This window comes from Eublepharis macularius, chromosome 11, assembly GCF_028583425.1.
Source record: "Eublepharis macularius isolate TG4126 chromosome 11, MPM_Emac_v1.0, whole genome shotgun sequence".
Taxonomy (NCBI): Eukaryota; Metazoa; Chordata; class Lepidosauria; order Squamata; family Eublepharidae; genus Eublepharis; species Eublepharis macularius.
In genome coordinates, this window is record NC_072800.1 from 50,642,301 (window position 1) to 50,667,555 (window position 25,255).

Consider the following 25,255-nt stretch of genomic DNA (forward strand, 5'->3'; position numbering starts at 1 on the left):
ATTCCAGCATAAGATTTTGTGGACTAGATCCCCCCTGGGCATTGCGTTTGAAGAAGTGGGCTCTAGTCCACAAAACTAGAGTACAATTTTATTAGTTTCTAAGATGTCACTAGACTCCTGTTACATATATGATAATATTTATTTATTTTATTTACAAGATTCAAGTTAATAAACTTGCATCTTTAGCTGTACTATTTCAAGTATCAGTTGAAAGGTAGATTTCAAAGATTTTTTTTGTATGGTATGTGTTCTTAGCATTCTAATATTTGATACTTTCATGTTGTTAGAAACCAAACTAACCAACAGCATACTGATGTTCTTTCAGCAAATTTAATGAAATGTTTTGCAGTGGAATCCTTAAAACATCACATCCATCCTTGTTTGCTTATAGTGTGATACAATTTCCTGCCAATGTAATTACGTTTGCATCTTATGAGAAACACCCTGTACACATTGTTTGCAATCTTGATTGTAAAGAGTTGGTGTGCTGTATTGTTCTCAGGTTTATTCTATTTTAGAGGGTTCTGATACAGTTTTTAACGATCTTAAGATGGTGCATGGATGAGCTCTCATCCCTTTGTTCCTCCACACGTTTCCCGGTTTTGGTTGCTTCCCCCTATATATTCAGCTACATATAAATCTGAGGAATCTCTACATATAAATCTCAGGAATTCCTCTGATAAATGTTCCATTAAACTTGCTGAAGTAATATCATCATTGTGTTCCATTTCACAATGACAGCCTAGGCTGGTTGGCAATGCTTCCGCAGGGTCATAAGGTAAGGAACTGTCTGGACATGCTTGTTGCCCCTTATTTTAAAGCATCCTTGTTAAAAGCACTCCTTGCTCACACAGTGGCTTATAGGATCAGACTATAATTGTGAGTTCTGTTGTACAATTAACTTTGAGAATAAATCTCAGATGTCATACTTTTAATATTGTATTGCTAGAAATACAAAGTGTCCAGGTTGAACATTTTGAAATTTGGCTCTTGAAAAGGACATGGGATAATGGCAATACTGTGGTGATGGGTGGGGCATCCTCATTAAGTTTTTATGTTATGAGCTAACATTCTTTTGTGTCACTGCAGCTTCAAGCACATTTAATTCCAGGATTAAATCTGAATGCTTTGGGTCTATTCCCGCCTTCCTCTTCAGGGATACCTCCTCCTACAGTGGGGGTTGCTTCAGCTGCTGCCGCCTCTTCATATCCTCCATTTGGGGTAAGTATATCACTTTGATGGTAGTTGCACCTGCTGTTTTTCAGATGTTGGACAGCTGGTGATCTGAGAAGCATTAAGTAAGCAAGAAAGAATGAAAAGGCATTTATTCCACAGAAAATAGACGTTTGTGGTAGAATGGAAAGAAGTGATAAAAGAGCATTACAAGGAAAAACTACCAGTATGTCACTGTGTAACAATCATAAGTGCAGAGTCCTGGGGGAAACATGTGAGATTAACTTGAAGATGAATCAAATGATGAAGGAATATTTTCAAACCTTCTCAGTCTAATGGTTTGACCTGTTGTCAAAATATTTATTGAGTATGTTTATTCCTGAAGGTCAGCATTCTATTAAGGAGATTTTTAAAATCTGATACTTCGAAAAGTTTTTATGCAATTGGAGTTTGAATAATACAGTGCATGACTTCCTGATTAGAAGTATTCAAGAGGACTGGGTGAAAGTGTGTATAAATAAATGCATTCCTCTGGTGGCACAGTGAATATGGTTATGTGCAGATGTAAAATCTTCCAATTTTAATACAAGTAAGAAGAGGGTTTACAGTGTCTTTATGCTGGCAATAAACTCAGGATTGCAAATTCCATCCACAGTTTCCTGAGGATTCAATACTTTAGAGACATTGAACTGTACGTATCCTTCCAGCAGGCAATTTTGTAGCCATACACTGCATGGTTCATTTTCAAATTTGAACATAGTAGATTTAACAGTATTAACATAGTTGAAAGGAATAAAATACACAAATTAAGATTTTGAAGTTTTGAGCTAGCCAATTCTTGTAACAGCAGGGTTCCCCACCCTCAGGGCCGGCACCAGCGTTTCTGGTGCCTGAGGCAGCTTCAGGGGTGTTGGTGCACACATGCTTTGTGCGCGCGCGCACCCGGACTGCGTGATGACGTCACTGTGTGTGACATCATCACGCGGGGAAGCAGGGACGGCGCATGGGTGGCCTACCAGTCCTCCTGTTCAGTTGCTTTGTGCTGGCGGCAGCGGCACAGAGCAACTGAGCAGGAGGGCTGGGAGGCTGCCCGCTCAGCTGCCTCATGCTGCTGCCACCAGCACACACTCCTGTCCGGGCGTAGCAGCTGTTGGCCAGGCACGGTGGGCGGCCGGGGCCGCGCATGTGCATCCTCCCTCCAGTTCAGTTGCTCCGCACGCCACCCCAGCCACTGCCTGACCTGCAGCTGTGTGGTGGCGGTGGCGGCGGCGGCAGCACAGCTCCTGGTTGGGCACAGCAGCACGGGGCAATTGAGCTCCATGGCACGTGCTTCCGGCACCTTAGCGCTCAAAGCGGCTGCCAACCCAGCCTCAATGGGCATGCCGGCCCTGCCCACCCTCCAAGATTAACATCAATTCTATGCAAAGTTACTCCAAATCTGAACCCATTGGTTTCACTTGACAGACTGGATTAATTCTGGCTAAAGATTTATGTGGGGTTAGGCAAGAGCTGAACATCTAGGACAAAATAAGTGCTAAACAAAAGAAATTTAGGAAAACAGTACACGTTAGCATGTAAGATAGCATTTTGTGTCTTGTTTTTCCTAGTATGTAGTTGAGTATTTTGAATATCATAAACCAGATCTTAAATTAATCAATAGAGTTAACCAAATCCATGGCAACAACTTTTTGTGTTTTGGTGATTCAACAATTGTTTTGCTAAACAATCTTGCTTTCTAAGTAAAGAGGGATCCTCTTATGCATAAAGAACACTGATTTTACTTTCTGCATAGATCAGAATCTATCACTAATACTCCTTTTCCTCTGAACTGTATAGTAACCTGTACACAATGTAATTTAAACACAGAGCAAGAAAGGGAAGTGAGCAATTAAAATGCTGGCACAGTAGTCTCCAAGTAGATTGACAGAACTCTGCCAACTGAATCTAGATATAACCATAGCAATATCAGTTGGCTCAGTTTTTGAAATCTAGTGAAATATGCACCAAAAGTTATGATAGGTGTGGCTGATATGGAGTCATGTCAGTGGAATTTCGACCTTGTTAATGGTGCAATGTTTTTTGTTAACACACACCAACAGCCCTATTCCATGAGCTGTGCTGTGAAAATTTCTTTATTGAATCCTGCACTCTCAGCCATACTAATAAAAATTAAAAATATCTATTAAGATTAAAACTTGTTTAAAATTTATAATCAGCAAAAAATAAAACCAGACCTTAAAAATACCAGCAACATAAAATAGTTATTAATAAAAATGGTATCAGGAAAACACTAAAAAACTTAAATAGAGCACTAAAAACCTTTGCTAAACAGGTAAAAGTTTACTGCATATTTAGGATAGGTGCAGCAGTTGTTTTATCACTGGATTCTTCTAGATTCCAAAATGACCTGGGAGATTTTACAGTTCCAGACACATGCTCCATTGAGGGAGCAGTAGGAGCTTGGAATACAGAGGTCCTTGAAGCTATCAACAGTATTCCTCCACACTTAACTTTCCCACCCTGGGATGGAAGCCAGCCTCATGATTTATCACGGAGCTGGGTGACCTAAAGAGGGCTAAAAGATGCTTAGAACAATGCTGTCAGAAAACTCTCAATGAAACCAATAGAGAGTGCAACAGAGCCCATTGGAGGACCTGTGAAGTTGCAATGAGATCAGCAAAGAAATGTTATTTCTCTGCAGCCATTGCATCAGCTATTTCACGACCATCCCAATTGTTCAAGGTATCTCGACATCTTCTAACTCTGAACCTTTACAGTCTCAAGAACAGCCAATTAGTTGTGAGGCCTTTGCAAAGTTTTTTGCTGATAAAATAGCACAACTATGCTCCTATCTGGATGCTAGCAGTAATATAGACAAGATGGAAGAAATGCTTTACACCATCTGGTCCATGTATGGACCACTATGAACTGTTACAATGAGGAATCTAGACAGGATCCTGGCATCTTTAAAAGCCACTACTTGTGTGCTGGATCCTTGCCCATCTTGGCTTTTAAAATCAAGTAAGGACTGCATAAATGAGCCATTGAGGTCTGTTGTAAATCAGTTGCTAACTCAGGACATCCTCCAGTAACTCCTGAGGCAGTTACCCACTCGCTACTTTAAAAAAATCTCTAGACAGAAATGACATGGCCAAATATCACCCAGTCTCATACCTGCCCTTTCTGGGCAATGTGATTGAGAGAGCAGTAGCTGATCAATTCCAGATCTTCTTGGACAACTTTAGTGCTTTGTACCCATTTCATTCTGGATTCATGTCAGGCCATGAGACAGAGACAGCTCTAGTAGTTTTAGTGGATCATCTCCATCTGAATAGAGACAAAGGCCATGTTTTGTTACCGCTCCTCCTGGATCTATCTGTAGCCTATACAGTAGACCATGCCATCTTGCTGAGGCATTTGGAGGTAGAAATGGGTATCACAGATTATGCCTTGGACTAGTTTAAATCATTTTTCAGGGAGCAGACTCAAAGGGTTGCTATTGGAAACCAGCTATCTCCAACATGGAAATTATCTTGTGGGGTTCCACAGGGTGCAATCTTATTCCCCATGTTATTTAACCTCTATGCAAAGCCTTTAGAAGAACTCATTCACAGCTATGGAATTGGATGCCACCAATATGCAGATAATACCCAGCTCTATATCTCACTATCCAAATTACCACAGGATGTAGTAGAAAACTCGGATCACTAGCTGACAGCTGTGGTCAAATAGCTGAAATTGAAAAAAATGAAATTGAACCCAGACAAAATGGAAGTGATACTTGTTGGGAAGACAAGGATCTTGAAGGACATTGTACTGCTCACTTTCAATGGGAGTCTGTTTGACCCTAGTTAAGAGCCTAGAGGTTATACTGAATCCAGCACTACTGCTAAAAAACTAATTTACAGTAGCTGCAAAAAACACTTTCTACAATCTCAGTCTAGCCAGGAAGATATCCCCCTACTACAACATAGCAGATCTGGTCACCTGGATCCATGTAATGATAATATCAAGATTTGACTACTGTAACGCACTGTACATAGGTCCCCCCTCTAAGTTAACCTGGAGACTGCAGAATGCTGCAGCTTCCATTCTTCAGTCCCTCCACTGGCTACCTATTAATTACCAGGCTCAATTGGCTATCAAATACAAAGCTCTCCATTGTCTTGGTCCAGCATATTTATGGGACCACCTCTCTCCCATTGTTCCGCCACAGCAACTTCACTCATCTGAACAGGGCATTCTGCAAGTGCCACCTTGCACATGGGCAAAATCAACAGCCGCCCATACATGTGCATTCTCTGTGGTAGCCCCCACCTACCTGAAGAGGTCAGGAAAGCTCCCGCTCTCCTGGCTTCCCGCAGGCAAAACTGGATTGTTCAAGAGGGCTTTTTATTCAGATAGGGCTGTACTGTATGGAAGAGGTCTCAAAGAGGTGCATCAGTAAAGAGATCGGTACCATAGACTTTATTATTAGTACCATAGACTTTATTACTGTGGCACTGTGTACTATCTGTTGCTTCAAGTATGATTCTACTAGATAGTTCTATGTTGTTTAATTTGTCAGTCTTAAGAGTTGCTATTGCTCTGGTTCAGCATTTCTTGAACTCTGTATTGGATTTTTCTTGGTTTTAAATTGTTATAAATTTGCATTTATATACCCTATTTCATTGTTTATTAAAATGTCCTTGAAATTGACTGTACTAGTTCACACTATGTAATCTGCCTTGAGTCTCAATGAGAAAGGCATACCATAAGTGGTGTAAGTAAATAAATAAATAAATGGCTGTGATATTGTGCTGACATCGCAAGGTGCTTGAGGCAGAGATGCCTCTATCAGGAGGCAGCATAAGGTGACCTGCTGAGGGTGGCAGTTTTTGCGGAGCTATTAAAAGCTGTAGACTGGTAGAGAGAGATTGCACCATTAGAGTACACTAAGGCATTTTCAGTTCCCCAATACTTACACTGGATAACTTCTCAGTGGACATCCCCATGCTATCTGCAGACAGAGGTACCAGTTTGATTTTCCTCTTCAGGGAGGGAATTTTGAGCCAATTGAAGGCCCCAGGGTATTATTTCAGTGTAGTTCACTGACCCCATTTTGAAAACATGTACCTGCAAACATCTGATAGCTTTCACAAGTCCTCCAGTGGTTTCAAATGTATATATACATTCGGGAAATACTTATTTGCTGGAAGGATATTGTAAAATTAGCAATAAAACAGGGGAGTTGTTTTTTGTTTCTTTGATATAATAGCTGTGTAAATGTTTGTAAAATAAGCTTTCAGCATAGAATCATTCTCACTTTGGAGTTTTTTACTTGAAAGGTAACATACAGACTGAGTCAATGATGCTAAAGAAGGCCGTAGTTTCTTGGTCCACAACACTGTGAATGTCAGTGGAACCTCAGAATAAGTCTTTCTCTAGCTAGATCCTTCCAATTCCTCTCCTACCATGTGATTGTAAATGTGCCTTTCTTCAAGTTTCTTGTGTGTTTGATTGAATCATGTAGTATTTCAATTCTTGGACTATGTTTAACTTCAGATAAATCGTTTTATGTGCTGCTGGAGGATAACTTTTTCACTGAATAACATCTGAATTTTAGTTATTTCCCTCCCCTTAATAAGTAGGAAAGCTGTATCAAACATTAGACTGCCCAGAAAGGAGTCATTTCAAATAATGCAGTTTTCCTAGTATACGTGTTATTTCTAGGAAATGATGATTTCACCTGGCAGAAAGTTATGATTCTGAATCACTGCATTTTTAAAAATATGTATGGTGGCTACCCAAGTTATTACATGATGTACATTTTCATTTCTCAGTTTGGTGTAGTGGTTAAGAACGGGGGCTCTAGTATGGGGAACTGGGTTTGATTTCCCACTCCTCCACTTGAAGCCAGCTGGGTGACCTTGGGTCATTCACAGTTTCTAGGAGCTCTCTCAGCCTCACCCACCTCACAGGGTGATTGTTGTGAGGATAATAATAACACACTTTGTAAACTGCTCTGAGTGGGCATTAAGTTGTCCTGAAGGGCAGTATATAAATTGAATGTTGTTGTTATTATTAACAGACTTATAGAAACACAGAGATTTAGATAAAGAAATATATTGTAAATTACTGGAGATTAACTGTGATACGTAATTTCCAGTTGGCTGTATTTCCCTACTGAGCATGTACTTTGTTGCAATGTAATGTATGAAATCACTAGACTAGCATACTTTCAGAAAATCCTTTGTCTTCCTCTGTAATATTTGCAGAAATGCTTTATTCATCTCTGATATTATTCACATATCAGAGGAGCCATGAATCAGTGCTAAAACATGTGTTATGTATACAGAAGGTCCCAGCTTCAGTCCTTGGCATCTCCATTTTGAAGGTCTCAGATGACAAGTAGGAAAGATTTTTCTCTGCCTGAGCGAAGCATTGCCCATTAAATGGTTTCATATGTATGTGTTGCAAAAGGAATATAAAAAAGCTAAAGTAGTTTAAGGGAAGTTAACTTGAGTTATATCAGTCATGCTATACTGAAATTCAGTGGCATGCTTAATCTGAATTGCTCTGTATGCAGTCAGAATTTTAAGCAGAACTTGACACATCTTAGTTTCTTAATGTTAAAAGAATATGTATTTGTTGGTTGAGGAAATTGCTAGCCCTCTTTTTTTGCTGTAAGGCACGCAGTATGGCTAACAAAATTATAGCAATTTATAATAGCTGTTAAGAGAGTCTGTTCATAAGGGAACTTGTTCACATTGTTCAGATGTTCCTGTTTTTGCAAGTGAGATTGAAGTAATGAATGGGTGTGATTTGAAGTTAGGATGATGAAATTGTGGGACAACTTTACAGGCATGGTAGATACCCAATTATAGGCAGCATGAATACAGCAGGAACGCTGATCATGCTTTCAGGAGAAGATTCTCTTAAATAGACAAGCTACTCAGGTGCTTATAAAGGAAATATTAATACCACTGAATAGGCTATAAACTGGTATAGGAGACTAAACTAGTAGAATTTTGCCAGTAGTAATAGATGATATGTGAAGAGAAGGCACAGGATCATTTAACTTTAGAGAAGAAGATAATTGGGTTGCTGCTAAGCTTTATTCCCAAAAGCCTATATTCCTATATTATATAGTTCACTCAATAGGAAGAGACAGCTCATATGGAAGAAGGTCCCTACTCAGGATGAAGAAGGCAGTCTCCAATTTGAAATAAAAGGAGAGATGGTGTTACTCCTAACTTCTTGAACAACCTCTCGTGTTTGCTGCAGAAGGCAGGTTCCAGCTAAGTTCTGCCAAAAGAAAAGCATGTTTATTTTTTTTAAAAGAAGCTAAAGGGTCAAGAACACAAGAACAAGAGTAAGTGCTGTCTGGGTAATTCTCACCCAAAGCTTGCTCTTGTGTACACCTGGTTATAATTCTTCTACTCCCTTGCCCTCTCCCTACCCAAGGAAAGGACCTGAGTTCCTGCCATGCAAGCATGCAGCACAGTGTGAACACAGCCATGCCTCTCCTTAGCCCAGTATGTCTTCAGATGGGTGGACATCCGTACTGCTAACTGCACATTTTTATCAACTTGTATTTATACTCAAGGTGGCATGCATAAAATTCCTAGGTAATCTCCCATGTAGGCAACAGAACCAGACTTGTTAACCTTCTCCCACATTGGTTAACAACATATCCTGAGACTGTGGTGGGGGCAGCTTGTTCAAGGGCCCCTAGAAATAGACCCCTGAGTCCAATCTTCTTGAAACTTGGTGTGTCTTTAGTGGACAATCAGCACTAGATTCTCTGCAATTTTGGTGGAGTTTTCTTAACCCCCCTGCAGCTCCCCAGATAAGTTCCCCCATAGCGAATAATGTAGGGGGGAAATGCTTGGAAATGTTTGGAAGTGGCTGGAGCTGCATTTACCAGATAATCCTGAATAGGCATTTGGGATCCCAAATATTGTCAGGATTCCCTATTATTGGGTGTGGGGGGGGGGGCTATATATTTGGCATATCAAATAGCGAATTGCTCAGTACTAGACAGAGCGATTAGCATGTGGAGGTGGCTGTGAGGTAAAAAAAAAGGGGGGGTCCTATATTCCAGATGAAACAAGGCGTTTTGCATAATCAGAAATAGAATCTTACTATATAATTGAGTAAACGTGTTTCAGACAACTCACTTTATACCCTGGTGCACCACCAGAGGGTGATGCTGTAGAGGAAAGCCCAGGTAACTCACCATATCGCTCCAGAAAACATGCCGTGGTGGGAAGCCCAGGCTGGGAACAGGAGCAGAGCAGCTGGCAATGCCCTCCCTGCACCCTAACCCAGCTGATATTAGGAGCAGAGTAGGTGGCAATGCCCGCCCCCTGTTCAGCCAGCTGGTATTAGGAGTGGAACAGGTGGCAATGCCCACCACCACCTTAACCCAGCTGGTATTAGTAGCGGAGCAGGAGGCAATGCCCACCCTCCGCCTTAAACCAGCTGGTATTAGGAGCATAGCAGGTGGCAGTGCCTGCCCCCTGCATTAACCCAGCTGATACTAGGAGCGGAGCAGGTGGCAATAACCGCCCCTCTTTGGCCAGCTGAGATCAGGAGCGGAGCAGATGGCAATGCCCACCTCCCTCCTTAACACAGCTGGTAATAGGAGCGGAGCAGGTGGCAATTCCCACTCTCTGCCTTAATCCAGCTGTTATTAGGAGTGGAGCAGGTGGCACTGCCCACCCCCTTCATCCAGGTGGGACCAGGAGCAGAGCAGGTGGCAATTCCCACCCCCTTCACCCAGCTAGGATCAGGTACCAATGCCTGCCCGGCGCCTTCACCTGGGTGGGATCAGGCACAGAGCAGGAGGCAATTCCCTTCTGCCTTCACCCAGCCAGGATAAGAAGTGGAGCAGGTGGCAATGCACGCCACCTTCAACCTACTGGAATAAGGCACTGAGCAGGTGGCAGTGCCCACCCCATTTTCACCCTGTCGGAATCAGGCGCCAAGCAGGCAGCAATCTCTGCCCCCCCTTCAACCTGCCAGAATAGCAGAGAAGGTGGCAATCCCTGCACCCCCTTCACCCAGTTGGAATCAGGAGTGGAGCACGTAACAAAGCCCACCACCTGCCTTCACCTGTCAGGGTCGGGCGAGGAGCAGGAGGTAATGCCCACTCCTTTCTTCACCCAGCAGGGAACAGGTGGCAATGCCCACCCCCCTTCAGCCAGCTGGGAGCAGGCTTGGAGCAGGCAGCAATGCCTGTCCCCCTTCACCCAGCCGTAATCAGGTGCAGAGCAGAAGGCAATGCCTGTTTTCTTTTCACCTGGCTGGGATCAGAAGCGGAGCAGGTGGCAATGCCTGTCCCCCGTTACCCGGCCTGTATCAGGCATGCAGCAGGCAGCAAAGCCCACCACCTCTTCACGTTGCTGAGATCAGGTGCAGAGCAGGTGGCAATGCCCACCTCCCTCCTCTACTGGCCGGGATCAGTGACAGGGGAGGATTGAATGCTTGCCTGCCCGCTCTCCCCTTTCTAGAGCCCATTGTATTTTTTCCCACAACGGGCTTTGTTTCTAGTTCATTTATAAGTGCATATGTGTTATTGTTGCAGAGTATTGGTACATGTATTGGTTTCATAGTAGGTTCATAAGCTTGGTGGTTTCAAATTAAGTCCACATCCTTAAATTTACAGAACCACTCACAAAGAGTGATTTTCCACACAGGTTGCCTCTTAGGCTAGAAGTAATAAACAGGCTCATTCACAAAGACACATTTTTCTCAGCTCTTCAATAACAGAATAAACATTCCTCTCACCCACACAGACGCAGTTTCACTCAGGCTTTTCCACACAGACTCACTGAACTTGACAGATTTTCTGAAGTAGACTCTCTGATGGACTGAACTCGACTAACTAAACTTTCCTTCTGCCCTCTGACTAAGCCTTCAGTTCACTCCACCCCCTACGGTACAGCTGCCATTCAGTCACAGCACACTTCACTTACCTATCCAGCCCCCTACCTTCTTACTTCAACCCTGCATTTTAAACCACAGTAACAAATATTCAAAAACCCCACATTAACCAGCAGAAACAAAACACAAGCTATTTATATGGCAAAAACATTAAAATGTGGCTCAGCAGATTTCTTAACTCCACTCCCATTCCTAGACTAGTGAGTCCCCAGCATCTTTTTTCAAGAGACAGAACAGCTATTTCATTTAGACAAAGGTTTCCCAAAGGCGCACTTTGACATTGGTACCTAGCCAGGAGCAATGTCTCCTCTGAAAAGAAGCCCATATTTTCCCCAACCACTAATTCTAAAGGAATCCCTCTATAATAGTAAGCAATCTCAATTCTTCACAGGTAGAACCAAAACCTCTACAAACATCAGAGGCAATTGGGAAGTGGCTTACATTTCAGGACAAAAGAGCTGGAGAGGAAACACTAAGGAATGACTAAGCACCTGGCAATCAGACAGTCACTCCTAGTCAAAGATCATTGTGTCCTGTCCTATCTCTTTCTTCATGACTGGTGGCATCATTTCTCAGGAAGCTGCTGTTGGGGGAGTGGGGGGAGAGATGTAGCGCTGGTGGAAATTGCTGTCAAGTCACAATTCTATAGCGTTTTCAAGGCAAGGCAAGTACTAACCAGGGCTGACCCAGCTTAGCTTCTGAAATCTGACAAGATCAAACTATCTTGGACCATCCTGGTCAGGGTAGAGGAGACTTATTACTTGTCAATTATTTGCTCTTTCTTGTTGTGCCAGTTGACAGGCGTTTTCTTGATTTATGTATCTGGGAAGCAAGTTATGAAACCTTGCCTCTTCCAGTTTGAAATCGAAACCTATGTTTCTCCATGCTAGCTGTTTTTCCTCCCTTGGAGCCCAGATTCACAGATAAGTCTCTAATTTCCCTTTTCTACCTAGAAATGTAAAATTGTGGTTCTTGAAACCATGCCTCCCAAAACCTTTTTTTAAAATGGGGAAAAATAAAATATGCAGTTCTTACAAATATAAAGTTATTCCACTGCTTTATGAACATAAAATATATCATTTATAATTTTGCATATAAAATTGTGCTATTTGGCATATATAAGAGGTTTAAAAATATAAATGCCTTACTTTTCTGTAAACAAAATTGCAAATAAGCACAATACTAAATAAACAGAATTATGCTAGCATAGCACAACATTTCTTTTCAGTACTTTCCAGCTTCTATCACAGCTGAAACTAGTTTGGGTTTGGTTTAGTTCTTTGGGTTTTTGTGGGAAGGGGTTATTTTATTTGAAAAACAAAGTGCAGTTGAGACAAATTAATGAAGAAAATGATTAAAAAGATGACTTCAGCTGAGTGCAGAGGTAACTCTATCACAAGAAACACCAGAAAAAACACCTCTTGAGGTCTGTTTTCATCAACAGTAATACTGAGAATGAGTATTGAAATTAAGTTATCAACCCAATATGCAGGCCAATATAAATGACTAAATCATTTCTATAAAGGTACCAGAATTGTTGCATCAACTCAGTTTTAATGTAGATTTATAACAATTTATATTCCATCTATTTTCTATTCCCTCCATACTGATTCAGAGCTATATATAGCTGAAAGGCATTGGGTTTCCAGATTCTATTTCTTGCAATAAATGCTCAATTACTGACTGCTTCTTGTACATACTTTGAGTGCTACTCTCTTGATGGAGTTTTTCAATTTTTATGATAGTCTTGAAAGATAGTATAACTACACTGAAATGTTTTTAGTCTTTGTGAAGATGTCATGCCAAATGAAGAGGGAAAACAACTTAAGGCACTGTGTAAGAGCTATATTTTTCTTTTTGGAGTAGTTGTGCTGGTAATGGGTGTGTGTTGCATAGTGCTGCAATTTGCAGGTACCCACTTGTATGTACAGAATCATAGATTTGAGAAAGGGATATAGTGGCCAAATGTCATCTAGACCAAGCAGTATAATCCTAAGCAAAATTACTTGAATCTAAGCACATTTACTTCAATGAACTTAAACTGGAGTAAATCTTTTTACGATTGCACTGCGAATCTCCATCCAGACACATGATAATCTATTACTTGCGTTTCTTTCACTCAGAGACCCATATGTTAGTAAAATAACTTCAGAAAGTTCTATATTTATAGGCATTTCATGGATTTGAAGGATATATAATTGTTTTGCAATTACATGAATGTAGAGGTGATCATCCTTATAAAATATCATTGTTAAAAATTAATGTGGTTCTGCTATGTCTAAAAGTGAACTGTAACAATGTAGTTGAAACAAAATGTCATTTTTTTCCTTTTTGCATAAAGCAGTTGCAGTTGTCCCCCAAATTTATGTCCTTTAGATTATCATTTAGAAATCCTTTAGATTGATGTTTTTTTAAAGATATCCCTGTTCTTCAAACAAGTTATTCAGCATGAGATACTTGATGCTTGGAAATCAAAACATGTTTGTTTCTTTTAGCCTCACTTTTACAGCTGATTTCTGTTCAAATAGACAATAAACTATCTTCCCTCCCCCCCTTCTTTTCTGCCTCAGCAACAGCCAGAATCTGAGACTGTTCATCTGTTCATCCCAGCCTTGGCAGTGGGGGCCATTATTGGCAAGCAGGGGCAGCACATCAAACAACTTTCTCGTTTTGCAGGTGCATCTATAAAGGTAATATTGAAGTGATCAACTTCATTTATCCCTAGTCTTCACGAGTGTTCCAGCAAGTTTCTACAGGTCATGTTCTGTTCTGTATCAGATGCATTGCTTTGAATTTGAAGTAGTAAATGTACCTGCTGTTTATGGAATGCATCTTACTAGCTTCTTCAGATAAAAGATAATTAGAAACACATTTCTAAAAATTCTTTGAGACATGAAAATTAAACTTGAAACTCCTCGCTACCTTTGGTAGTTCTGACATGTAATACACTTGTTTGTACAAAAATTTGACACACGGTTTAAGTTACTTGGTTAAAAGTTACTTTTTCATGTATATATGTTTGTTCTGAACATGTCCCTAAAGGTGATGTACTAATTGGACGGGGTGGGATGGCTGTTTGCAGGAATACAAAAAGTGGAGAGGGGAAATCAGCTTTAAAAACCACACACATGCCCCAAACCAAAAAAGCAGTGTTTGTGTACCACACATCATAACTTCAACAGCAACAAAGAAAAGTTGACCAACATTTCATGAGATCACACTCTGGCATTGTGGTGTTGCCTAGCAATGCTGTACACACTGGCACTTTTTTTAAAAAAGGGAACTCTCCCAGGTATGGAGAAGAAAACCAGAAGGGGAGCATGGCTGCGGTGGCAGTGAAGGAAGGCAGCAACAGAAAGGAGGAAGAGGCAGCAGTGACATGAAGTATAGGTGGTAGCAGCAGAGGGAGGAGAGGAAATGGCAATGAGAGGAGGCAGTGGAGGAAGGGGAAGGGAGGAGAAGGCCTGGAGAGGAAGGGAGTCCAGCAACCCCCTGATTAGCTGGCCAATGAGGGAATTTGGAACAGAACCCACTTTCCACTATGAATCACCCTAGTCTTTGACCGGGAGTCTGAGCTGTGAGTGTAAGGCACCTTGTTTATGTATGTATGTATGTCATTTATGGTCCGCCTTTCTCACTGAGACTCAAGGCGGATTACATAGTGTGAGGTCAGTACAATCAGCAGCAAGGACAAGGGCAGGCATTTTCATACAGATGCATCTTCCCCTCCAAGCTCAAACATTCCCCTTCGATCAGTAACCAATGATTGGGGTGATAAAGCTTGCAGTGGAAAATGGACCCTGCATCGGTTCTGTTTCAGGCCTTCCTTCCTTGGAGCTGAGAGTAAGACCTGCTGGCTTTCAGCTTCTGTCTCCCTTTCCCATATCAGCTAGGTGCCAGGGAAAGTTGGCTGTCCTGCTCTGCTGCTACTGTACTATAGAAGGATTGATGAAGGGGAAAATGAGAGTTGAGAAAGTGAGGGTGGGGGGTCTCTCCTGCAGCACCCGCAGGTCTGCCTTTCCAATCCTGCAACTGCTGGGACAATCTTGGCACTCTCTAACCCCCCCCATCTTACCCAAGGATGGTTGTAAAGGTTGAAACAGACTCTCCTTTTGCTGCCCTCATTGGGTAAGCTGAAATGTTGCACAACATGTTGTTGCAGGTCTCTGGAGGCTTGTATTTTAATGAACAAACATGAGAAGTGAAACAGTTGTGCTTATGTTGATCCAGGTGTTTAAGTCAAAATAGGAACAAGTAATTTGTACCTCTTTGGAAAGGCCAATTTCTAGGGGGCTTACCCATTTAATACACTTTAGAATCAGCAATCTGAAATCTATCTTGCCTGTTGAATAAAGAAAAGTTTAGGCATCAAATTAGCAACAGTGTTACCAGAACTGCTCTTTATTGTAATGGGGAATTAGCTATAGCAGTCTGTAACTTTAATATTAAGCGCGGATCATAACCTATGTTTACGGAGGTCCCGATCCCAGACACTCTAGTGAAAAAGAGGCAGACAACGAATAAGTTCCAAACACGTGTATTAAGTGTGGCGTAATGCCTAAACTTGCACAAGCATACAGAGAACACACAAGACCTAAGAAATACAGGGTATGAAATACAGAGACGTTCGCATTAGCTGGTTCCCAACGATGATAAGGGAAATACTCACTTATCCTGGAGCGAAGCAGAGACACAGCAGCGAGGGTGGCCCAATGCCAGCACTGGGACCACAGACGGACAGCAAGGAGGTCTGGATAGGGAATGGCCGAGGCACCGAGTGGTCTGGGAGACCAGCTTAAATACCCCAAAACATACCCTGGGGCTGGTGCTGTACTTGGTGGTTCTCACAGATTAAAACAAAGGGTCTAATGGGCTACTGAATGGCTTGGATGGGCCACTTTGGTAATCAGATTGTGATAAGTGACACCTCAGGAAGAGGGGACAAAAGAGGGAGGGGGAAATCCAAGTGGGCTGAAAGGATGTTCCAGCGGACAGGGCTTGTCCTGATGTCATCAGCTTCTGGAATGCGGAGGTTTCTTTGAGATGCATTCTCTAAGTGCTTGGGATGGTCGGCACTTAGTTCTTCTCCGGGGCGGCTCCTAAGATATGCAGAGCGGGGCGAGGGGCTCTCGCTGCGGATGTGGTGTGCCCGCTTCGCCGAAATGACTTCTCAAAGCAGTCTTCTTCCCAGGGTCTTCTGGCTGCCTGAGAACATGGATGCCGGCTGGGCATAGCTGGGGCTGGATAGCAGGCTGCCCGGTAGCGAGGGCAAGCTCGGGGACCGGCTCGCGGGAGGCTCCAGGCGGGAACTGGCCAGGGAGCGCCTAGCCAGGCTCGCTGGAGGTTTCCCCGGCAGGCGCCCGGCTGCTAGCAGCGGCTTGGGCCCATATGAGGCAGGCTTCCATGGAGGCAGGGGGAACAGTACTTTAAAACACAGTCCAAAGCAGGGAACAGGCACGGTCCGTGGCAGATGGCAATGTAGGCATGGGGCACATTTGTAACAGAGTCCAAACACACACTAGGAATTCCAGATACAGGTCAGGGCAGGGCTGCCCAGAAAAAGAGTCCTTTGTGCAGTTATCCAAACATGGAGTCAGTAAACTACACAGTCTATTACAGCAGCAGGGTAATTGACACGCAGGCAGGAAACAGACACGTGTATCAGAGCACACACGTGCAAAGCAATCTTTGTGCAGCAGTGAAACAGTAACGCAGGAAACTTTAACACAGTTCATGGCAGGCCTTAAAGCAGGGGAGGGGGCCTACTTGGCAACAACAGCTTCATTTTAGTAGAAAAGTGTGTTTTAAATTTAAGAAGTTCATGATTAGAAATAATCTTTAGTACTTGGTTAAAGGAAATTTTAGTTATTTTGGTATATATGACAAGAACTTCTCCTCAGGAACTCTCAAGAGGTAAATGAGGAAGAAACACATGGGATTCTTTGAAATATTATTATTTTCACGCATTATTGCCGAGTATTTTCAAGAGGTGCCGGAACTCTGTTCCACCGCGTCCCCACTGAAAAAAAGCCCTGCTTCTCCTTAGATTCTAATAGCACTGCAGAAATCTTCCAACTGCTGTCTTAGTTTTCAATTTTTTCTAGCTCTGTTTTCTAAGATAGTCTGTAACACTAAATGTTTCTATGTAGGTTTGAGTGAACTCATTGACAAGTTATACTGTATAATATATTAAAATAATCTGGAATTGTATGCTGGTGGGGCTGGTATTTCCTTTAATCAGTGGTAAAATAAGGAGCTTTAAGATGCAAGTGAATCTTTTTTTATTAATATTGCTAGTTTGCTTGTATTGGGAAAATGTTTTTTCAGCACTGTACATCAGAATTTCTTCCATAATACCTATCAGTCATTTTTACTTAATTAATATGTTCCAGATTGCGCCTGCTGAAGGACCAGATGCTAAGCTAAGAATGGTGATAATCACGGGACCACCGGAGGCACAGTTCAAGGTGCTGCATTCTAAGAGTCTTACTTCATTTTGCAGTCAGAGAAGCCTCTCTTATGGCTACAGCTGCCTCTTCTAAACTTTGCAGAAGTGCTGTGCTTGTTTTGATTTCATTGAGCTTTGAGTTGGAAGATGAATAGTCACAAGATATGCCAGTTCCTCCCCCCATTATTAGTAAGGGAGCACCCTCCCCATGTCCGCCCCTCCCCCAGCTGTACACCTGATAAGCAGTTGGCTTAGCCGAACTCTCTTCATCAATAAATACCTGAAGGTGCTTGCTAAGCTTTCTTGCCCATCTCAGTTTTTTAAAAATTCTATTTATGTATTTTAAAATGTTTTTTAAAGGAATCAAAGATGCACGTTTTTACTTATTTATTTTCATATGAACTACCCTAAGTTTTATGCAAGTCCTCCTCAGCTCTGACTTTGTCCCACTCTAATGCTAGCTTAATATCTATCCCCTTCAGTTAGAGCCTTCAGTCTGCTCTAACCAGGGCTGAATCCACACACCCCGGCACAGCGCTAAACTGTTGGAACAATAGCATCTTCCTGGCACGATTTCTGACATTATCGCACCACGATTCCGCTCTCGTGGTGCAATGACGTCAGAAATTGCGCCAAGAAGACGCTATTGTTCCGACACTTTAGCGCTATGCCAGGATGTGTGGATTCAGCCCAGTTCTATTTCAATAAGCTTAAGCTCCCAAATACAACATGAAACAGGCAAAAAACCCCTCCCTTATAACCAATTAGTCAGTTCCCAAAAAATTCCTGCTCAGCCCTGAAGCAGCTAGTAATCCCAAACTTTATACAGCCTAATATACACGTTGATATTCAAATAAATCCACAAATTCTAACTAAAGTCGTGATGTTTCATATTTGTTTCCTGTCACAGTTCTTAATGTGGAAAGAGAGAAGGAAGCAGGGCAAGGTGAGGGCATGGGGATTTCCAGGAGAAGAAGGGAAAGAGGACATAGTGTGAGGAAGGGGATCTGGGGAAAATGAGATGCCTCTTGCAATTCCTTGTGGGTTCTTTACTGCACAAGTGAGCCTGGCCCAGCAGCTGACACCACACAACAGGGCCATCGTTTTTCTGGGTAGAGGCTGCTGGTGGAGAGAAAGAGGGAAAGCTGAAGACAGGGTAGGAAGCATAAAGGTAGGTGTGCTGGAGGGTAGGAAGGAAAGAAAGAAGCAAGGAAAGGGTTTTAAGAGTTTTAAAAGAAGGGAAAGATGAAATAGTGGAGGAGGGGAAAATAAGACACCCCCACAAGTCCTTGTGGTTTCTGCACTTGTTAGATTCTAAGCATAGCTAGAAAAACAGCTACATTGTTGTGGTACCCACTGTTTTGCAGAATATGGACTGACAAGAACTGTAAACGTTCTAATTAAAGAATTTAAATGGTGTTTTGATTGTTGAGATTCATTTCTATCACTGTGTTCTTCTAAATAGAGTATCCGTGATGATGGTAAGGCAGTAAATCCAAAGAAATAAAAATTCACCCCTTCCAATTCCCCTGGCTTTTGTAACTGACAAATATTTCTATAGCGCCTTAAGTTTTTAATAGAGTGCATATGTAATAGAACTGAGTTTATAATAGAACTGATGTGATAATTGGGGATATTGTTCATTTTACAGGCTCAAGGAAGAATCTATGGAAAACTTAAAGAAGAAAATTTCTTCGGACCTAAAGAAGAAGTGAAACTAGAAGCTCATATAAAAGTACCATCCTATGCTGCTGGTAGAGTTATTGGTAAAGGAGGCAAAACGGCAAGTTTCTGAAGAAAAATTGATTAATATAAAAACTTTTCTCTTGTCCAGTGTTATAAAACATTGTAGTCTGGTGCAGTGATTTTACTGTTTGGGTTTGTTTTTTGACAGGTAAATGAGCTTCAGAATTTGACAAGTGCAGAAGTTGTTGTTCCTCGTGACCAGACACCTGATGAAAATGATCAGGTGGTGGTGAAAATTACTGGCCATTTCTATGCATGTCAGGTAGGTGGATGTTTTTAAACTCAAGGAAAAATTACTTGAATGGAATTCTTTGTATTTTTTAATGTTTGGTCATTCTGTCCAGTTGACTGAACTAGTACCACTAGGAGGGGAATAAAACCATGCTTAATGATTTAGAATGAAATTATTGCACTTATATACCTACTAGCAACCAAGTCAGTTTTTTAAAAAATGGACTCTAGAAAAAGGAGCACCCTCCAAAGGGACGAGCTGCTGTGCCTGGCTTTCCCGCCACAGCAGCACCAGGATAAAAGGTGAGTCATCACCAATACAGCTTGCTTTTTATATAATAGGATGTTTTATTAAATCATTCCTTTTGCAATCTTGATGAGGGAAAAAGTCACTTATCCTAACAGAAAACATCATGGTCCTGTGCCTAAAAGAGGGCAGTGAGACAGGGCCACTCACAGATAAGGAAGGGATTTCTACATACTCCTAGGATATGCAGAATAATATTAATCTGTAAAAATTTAAAACTAACTTAATAACAAGAACAAAACCCTGCTGGAAGACCAAGTGTCAGTTAGGAGAGAGAGAAGTAAAGGAAAACAGGATGTGTATGTTGGGGGGCAAGGAGTAGAATTAACCTTGACTGTTTATAATAGTGGGATGGGGGAGAATTATGATCAGATAGGTTCCAACAAAAGCCCCCACAAACATCACATACTCGGGGAAGCTATGAATTTAAGAGTCCTGACCTCTTTGAAATTGAAATAGATTCAAGACTCAGGGGGATTTATTATAATTAGATAAATTATATAATTATAATTTATTAGAGAGCCAGTGTGATAGAGTGGCTAGAATGACAAACTAGAATCTGGGCGACCCAGGTTTGGTTCCTCACTCTGTCATGGAAGCTTGCTGGGTGGCCTTGGGCCAGTCACAAGCTCTCAGCCTTAACCTACTTCACAGGATTGTTTGGGGGGGGGTGGAAGAGAGCAGGGTGATGCAAGCCACTTGAGGTCCACATTGGGGAGAAAGGCAGTGTATAAATGAAATTAAAATAATTAATCTCTTCAGACAACATTGTAAAGAAGGCAGAACCCCTAACAGCTCATACCATCCTGGTTTGGGGAGGGAGTGCTGTTAAGGGGTTAGCGCTGGGGAAAGTTCTGCTCAAGTTCAGGGTTAGATAAGCAGGTTCCTGTCCCCAAATCCCTGCATTTGGGACAGTTGCGAAGACTACCTAGATGAACAGGCAGCTACTTCTGTATTCCCAGAGCTCCACCATTTCTTGCCCTGACTCTGTAAGAATAGAGATTGCCTTGTTCCCTTCCCCTTTGTAATCTCTTGTGGAACCTATCCTGCTTGCCTCTGTTTAGGCTTGTGACAGCAGTTTACAGGACATGATATAATATAATACATACTGTATATAGTTAAAAGGAAAACACCCCCAAATGTAAGATGACTCCTGAAAAAAGAGAATTATACATAAAAACAGATTACCTTGAATTTAAGACAACCCATGCCCCTCAAAAGAGGCTAGCCAGAGGTGTGTCTCCTCCAACCAATATCTTCCCATCTCCCATCCTAAGCTGCAAGTTTTGCAGGAGTCAGTTGTCACAGCAGCTATTGCCTCTGGGCCTGCCTCTGTGCCTCTCTACCAGCTCAGTGTATCCAGAGCCAGAAAGCACCAAGGAAGAGAATGCACCATTGCCGGGGCCAGTTCCAGGTTTTGGGGGACCCTGAGCAAAGAGCGCTCAGGGCTTGCCCTGTGTCCACTAGGCTCCCCTTCTTGTCCTCCCACCCATGCACCCGCACCTGCCTGTGCAGCCTTCCTTGACCACTCGCAAGCTCTCCCACCATCTCAGTCATCACTGCTCATACTGTCTGCATGCCCTTTCCCCGACAGTATTAGGTAGTGGGACGACTAGAAGTGCCACTGCCATGGCCACCAGGAATGCTGATGCTTTGTGCACTACCCATATGCCCTTCTCTAGCAGCACTAGGAAGCTGGGAGCAGAGGTGACGAAGCACTCACAAGAAGGCAGTGGAAGGGTTGAGTGCAGGCATCAGAGGAGACACGTGAATAGAGAGTCAATAGCATTGGTCCCCACCAGAAGCCTTGGCAGCTGCCTCACCTTTGCAGTGTGCTGATACTGGCCCTAACCACCACCCCTGCAACTTGGTTGCAAAAGGCTTTTTCCAGCCCCCGTCACAGCTCATGGAGAGGTTGGCCTTTCTTCCCCTCTGCATTTTCTTGCCAAGCAAATGTGTGCCCTGCAACTCAGTTACAATGGGCATTTTCCAGATCCCTTCCCAGCTTACTGAGGATGGCCTTTCTCTCCCTCCCCGTTTTCTGGCTAAGCCACAAAGCATTAAGGAAAAGAGTGCGCTGGCAATGCTTTCATCCTTTGTGACCAAGCGGCACACCCTCTTGCCTCTCTCTACAGGCTCAGAGTATTTGTATCTGAATTTAGGAGGGAAAAAAGCCCTTTTAAAAAGCTGCTGGGAAGGGTTTTTATTGTCTTTTATTTGAGTAAATAAGATAATGCAGTCTCTGCTCTGTAAAATTTTATAGTCCCAGCTGTAGTTGAGATGCAGGGGATGCGAAAGTGAAAAGATATGAAAAGTTAATTTAACATAAAAGGTGGTGGCTGGAACTGACCATCAATTTCATTGCACTGCAGCTTGCCCAGCGGAAAATTCAGGAAATACTGGCTCAGGTAAGGAGGCAGCAACAACAGCAAAAGACAGCGCAAAGTGGATCGGCTCAGCAAAGACGAAAATAAACGCTTAGGAAAAGACCCTTCAGAGACAGATGCCAGACCAAAGAGAGACTGTTATGGACAGGTTCTGGGCACCTGTTGGAGTTGTATGCAGAAGTTTCACCAAGCCAGTCACTTGTCTGAGGACCAGGCCACACTTGGCAAGCTGTCTCTGAGAATGTATTCTTTAGGCTCTCTTACTTTTGAAACCCAGCTTTAAACTAAGGACCCCTTCACTTCCCTTTTTGTTCTATTCTCACGGTTCAGCATAAACTCACTAGTCTTCTTTTATTGTTCTTACTATTCCCCAGCAATTTTAGAACTTGGTTTAATGAAGCTTTCTCTTTTGAGTTCACTGATTTAAAAAAAAAAGAAAAGGCATTGCTCTTCTAGGTCCACTTGTAAAAGAAGAAAAGACAATGGAAAGGGTGGGATTCTGGGAGGGTTTGGGTTTAGAACAAGGGCATTGAGAAAGAGGTTAAGTGTTACTCCCAATGTAAACCAAGTGGCATTTCTTTTAAAACATTTGGTTGCATTTTTACATAACACTGCCATGTATAAACTAAGGGAAGTGTTGAATGGTGTTGGCCAGGGCATGAACAGATAAATATGCATTTTACTAAACTACCTCAGGCATTTAATACCTCAAATAAGAAATTGTTCCTTTTTTGCTTTTTTTTTCTTTTGGGTATTTTGTATACTTTATAAAGCTAATAGTTCTTGAGCATTTTATTTTTTTAAAAAAAGTAAAATTTGATCAGCCAGCAGCTAGAAGTACTACAGAATTTATTGATTGGGGGGGGAGGGAAATATAGTAGATCACTTCTAGCTGCTGGTTGATGGGAGTGAGATGGAAAAACTATAGTCTCAGATTATATCTGAGGGTTTCAACACAATCATTTGTTTGGGGGAGGGGGGAGTTAAGAGAATGTTTAAACGATACCTAAACAAATGCCAACATTCTGAATAGCAGCAATGCCATGATTTTTCTTTTAGAATGGGATGAAAAAGTTTGTGATGGTACTTTGTTGGGAACAGAACAAGGAAGTGATGGCAAGAGGCTGGGACTTGGGGGTAAATTTTAGAAAGTCTGCAGACTGGAAAAAAAAATTCTTGTACTACTTGATTGAATGCATGAACCCTTTGTGCCTTTGACCATCACTACCTACCTACTAATACTACACTTAAAAAGCATTTGCAGCCCATTTGTACTTTGCTGTTCTGTTTCAAAGAGCAAGCTTCATCTTCAGTTTAGTAGGATGCTTGATCTGCTGGAGCAGCTTGGAGGTGTGGTTTCTCCGCTCTCTAGCAGATTGCTTCAGACTGTTTTCAGTTACCACAATATAGGGGAGGGGAGGATAGATCAAACACTGTTTGGTCACATTTAAAGGTAATGAAAGGCTAAGTTTACATATCCAGCCGCAACTAAGGGCCACACTTAAGCCACTTCGAAGGTTTCTCTTTTTTGTTTTTTTTAAATAAATTAATACAACCTGAAGCTTGGCTTACAGAATAGATACAGCAGGATTTATGCACATTCTGCAACTAACCATGAAAGGAGGAAGAGAACTTAACAAAAGGCAGGGATCACAGAAATTTACCAAATTTTTTTTTTAATTTCAGAATGTAATTTGAATCATGATTGTGGTAATATGCATTCAAGTTTCTACAATAAACTTCAGTCTACCTCAGTTTTAACAATGTGGCAACACATGGTGCATAAAGACTGCTGTGCGTGTGCACGCCTGCCCGTGTGCACGAGCCATGCTATTACCTCGGACCCTTTTGTTTGTGATGTTTCTGTGCATGAGAAGATTGGAATTGCTACGCTGCACTGATTTGAGGGGCACAATTAGCAAAACAGAAATTTGTTTCACCATTTTGTTGATCTACCTCTTAGATTGATATTAAAATAGAGGCATTTCTACATAGAATAGATCATTTTCCCAAAGATCATTATTGTACAGGTTAGATAACTTTTGAAAAATGGTCTGGTGTTTTTTACTTCATCTTTTCTTTACTAATTGGTTTAAGAACCACAAATTTATGTTGTAGTTTAGCAGAAGGAAAAAATGGAAGGGGTTTTTTTGGTTTTGGGCAGTACTTTTACCTAATCTTTAGGAGAATTTTTTTCTTACAATGAATTTACAATTACTGAAGTATAAGAAGGTCATAGTGTGAAGTTTTGTTGTCTAAATCCAATATTTTCTTAATATTGGGGAAAGGTTGATTTGATTGTTTTCCACAACAGATTTATTTACATAATAAGTGCTGCATTTACATCTGCTGATTTAAATATTGTCATTTCTCTTAAATTTCTAGACTTTAGTGTGGTAAATCATGTCTTTTACTTTCATCTGAGATTTGGTAACTTGGAGTATTTGGACATAGCTAGGAATTTATTCTGTAAATGACTGCAGTATTCACAAAAGTATTGATCATTTCTCTTCTGTAATGTGCCCCCAATGCAGCTTCACTTGCCAGGTGCCTCTGAATGGAATAAAGAGTTTAACTCCTATCATCATGTGTGTGTGTGTGTGTGTGTGTGTATTTCCTGCTCTGAAGTTGATTTAACATGGCAATGAACAATTGTGGCCCAGTTTGGAAAAAAAAAATCCTATTCACAAGATCCTTGTGAAAGAGCTACTGCTATTCTGTGGTGCTTCATTCTTTGCCTCCCTCCTACCTGCACAACTGTACATTTCCTGTATTTGCTAGCTTACAGAGACTTCAACAGCATACACTTAGTATATGTAGAGGCCTTTGTTTCTCCTGATTGTTCATTTGAATTGTCCAGAAGACTAACATTCCTTAAAGACTCCTTCAGAAACTTAGCAGTCAGGATAATGGGGGTACGTCCCCTGCAGTACAATGGGCTAGGAAATGCTGGCTGTTTGCTCCAGAATGTCGAAAAAGTTTCCAGTGGTTTTTTAAAAATTGCGACTTTGAGATGGTGGGCCCAGGCACTAT

General features: G+C 41.9%; 1 protein-coding gene across 2 annotated transcripts in view; it reads left to right on the forward strand.

Annotated features, from left to right (window-relative positions):
• The window catches only part of IGF2BP3 (insulin like growth factor 2 mRNA binding protein 3), a 104,084-nt gene extending 79,278 nt beyond the window's left edge, over positions 1–24,806 (forward strand). For both annotated transcript variants that reach the window (XM_054991815.1, XM_054991816.1), the window contains exons 10-15: positions 1,090–1,221; positions 13,674–13,793; positions 17,496–17,570; positions 19,203–19,334; positions 19,446–19,559; positions 22,208–24,806. In XM_054991815.1, coding sequence (XP_054847790.1) covers positions 1,090–1,221; positions 13,674–13,793; positions 17,496–17,570; positions 19,203–19,334; positions 19,446–19,559; positions 22,208–22,309 — 675 coding nt within the window. In that variant the 3' untranslated portion in view covers positions 22,310–24,806. The remainder of the gene's footprint in view (positions 1–1,089; positions 1,222–13,673; positions 13,794–17,495; positions 17,571–19,202; positions 19,335–19,445; positions 19,560–22,207) is intronic.
• Positions 24,807–25,255: the final 449 nt, after the last annotated feature.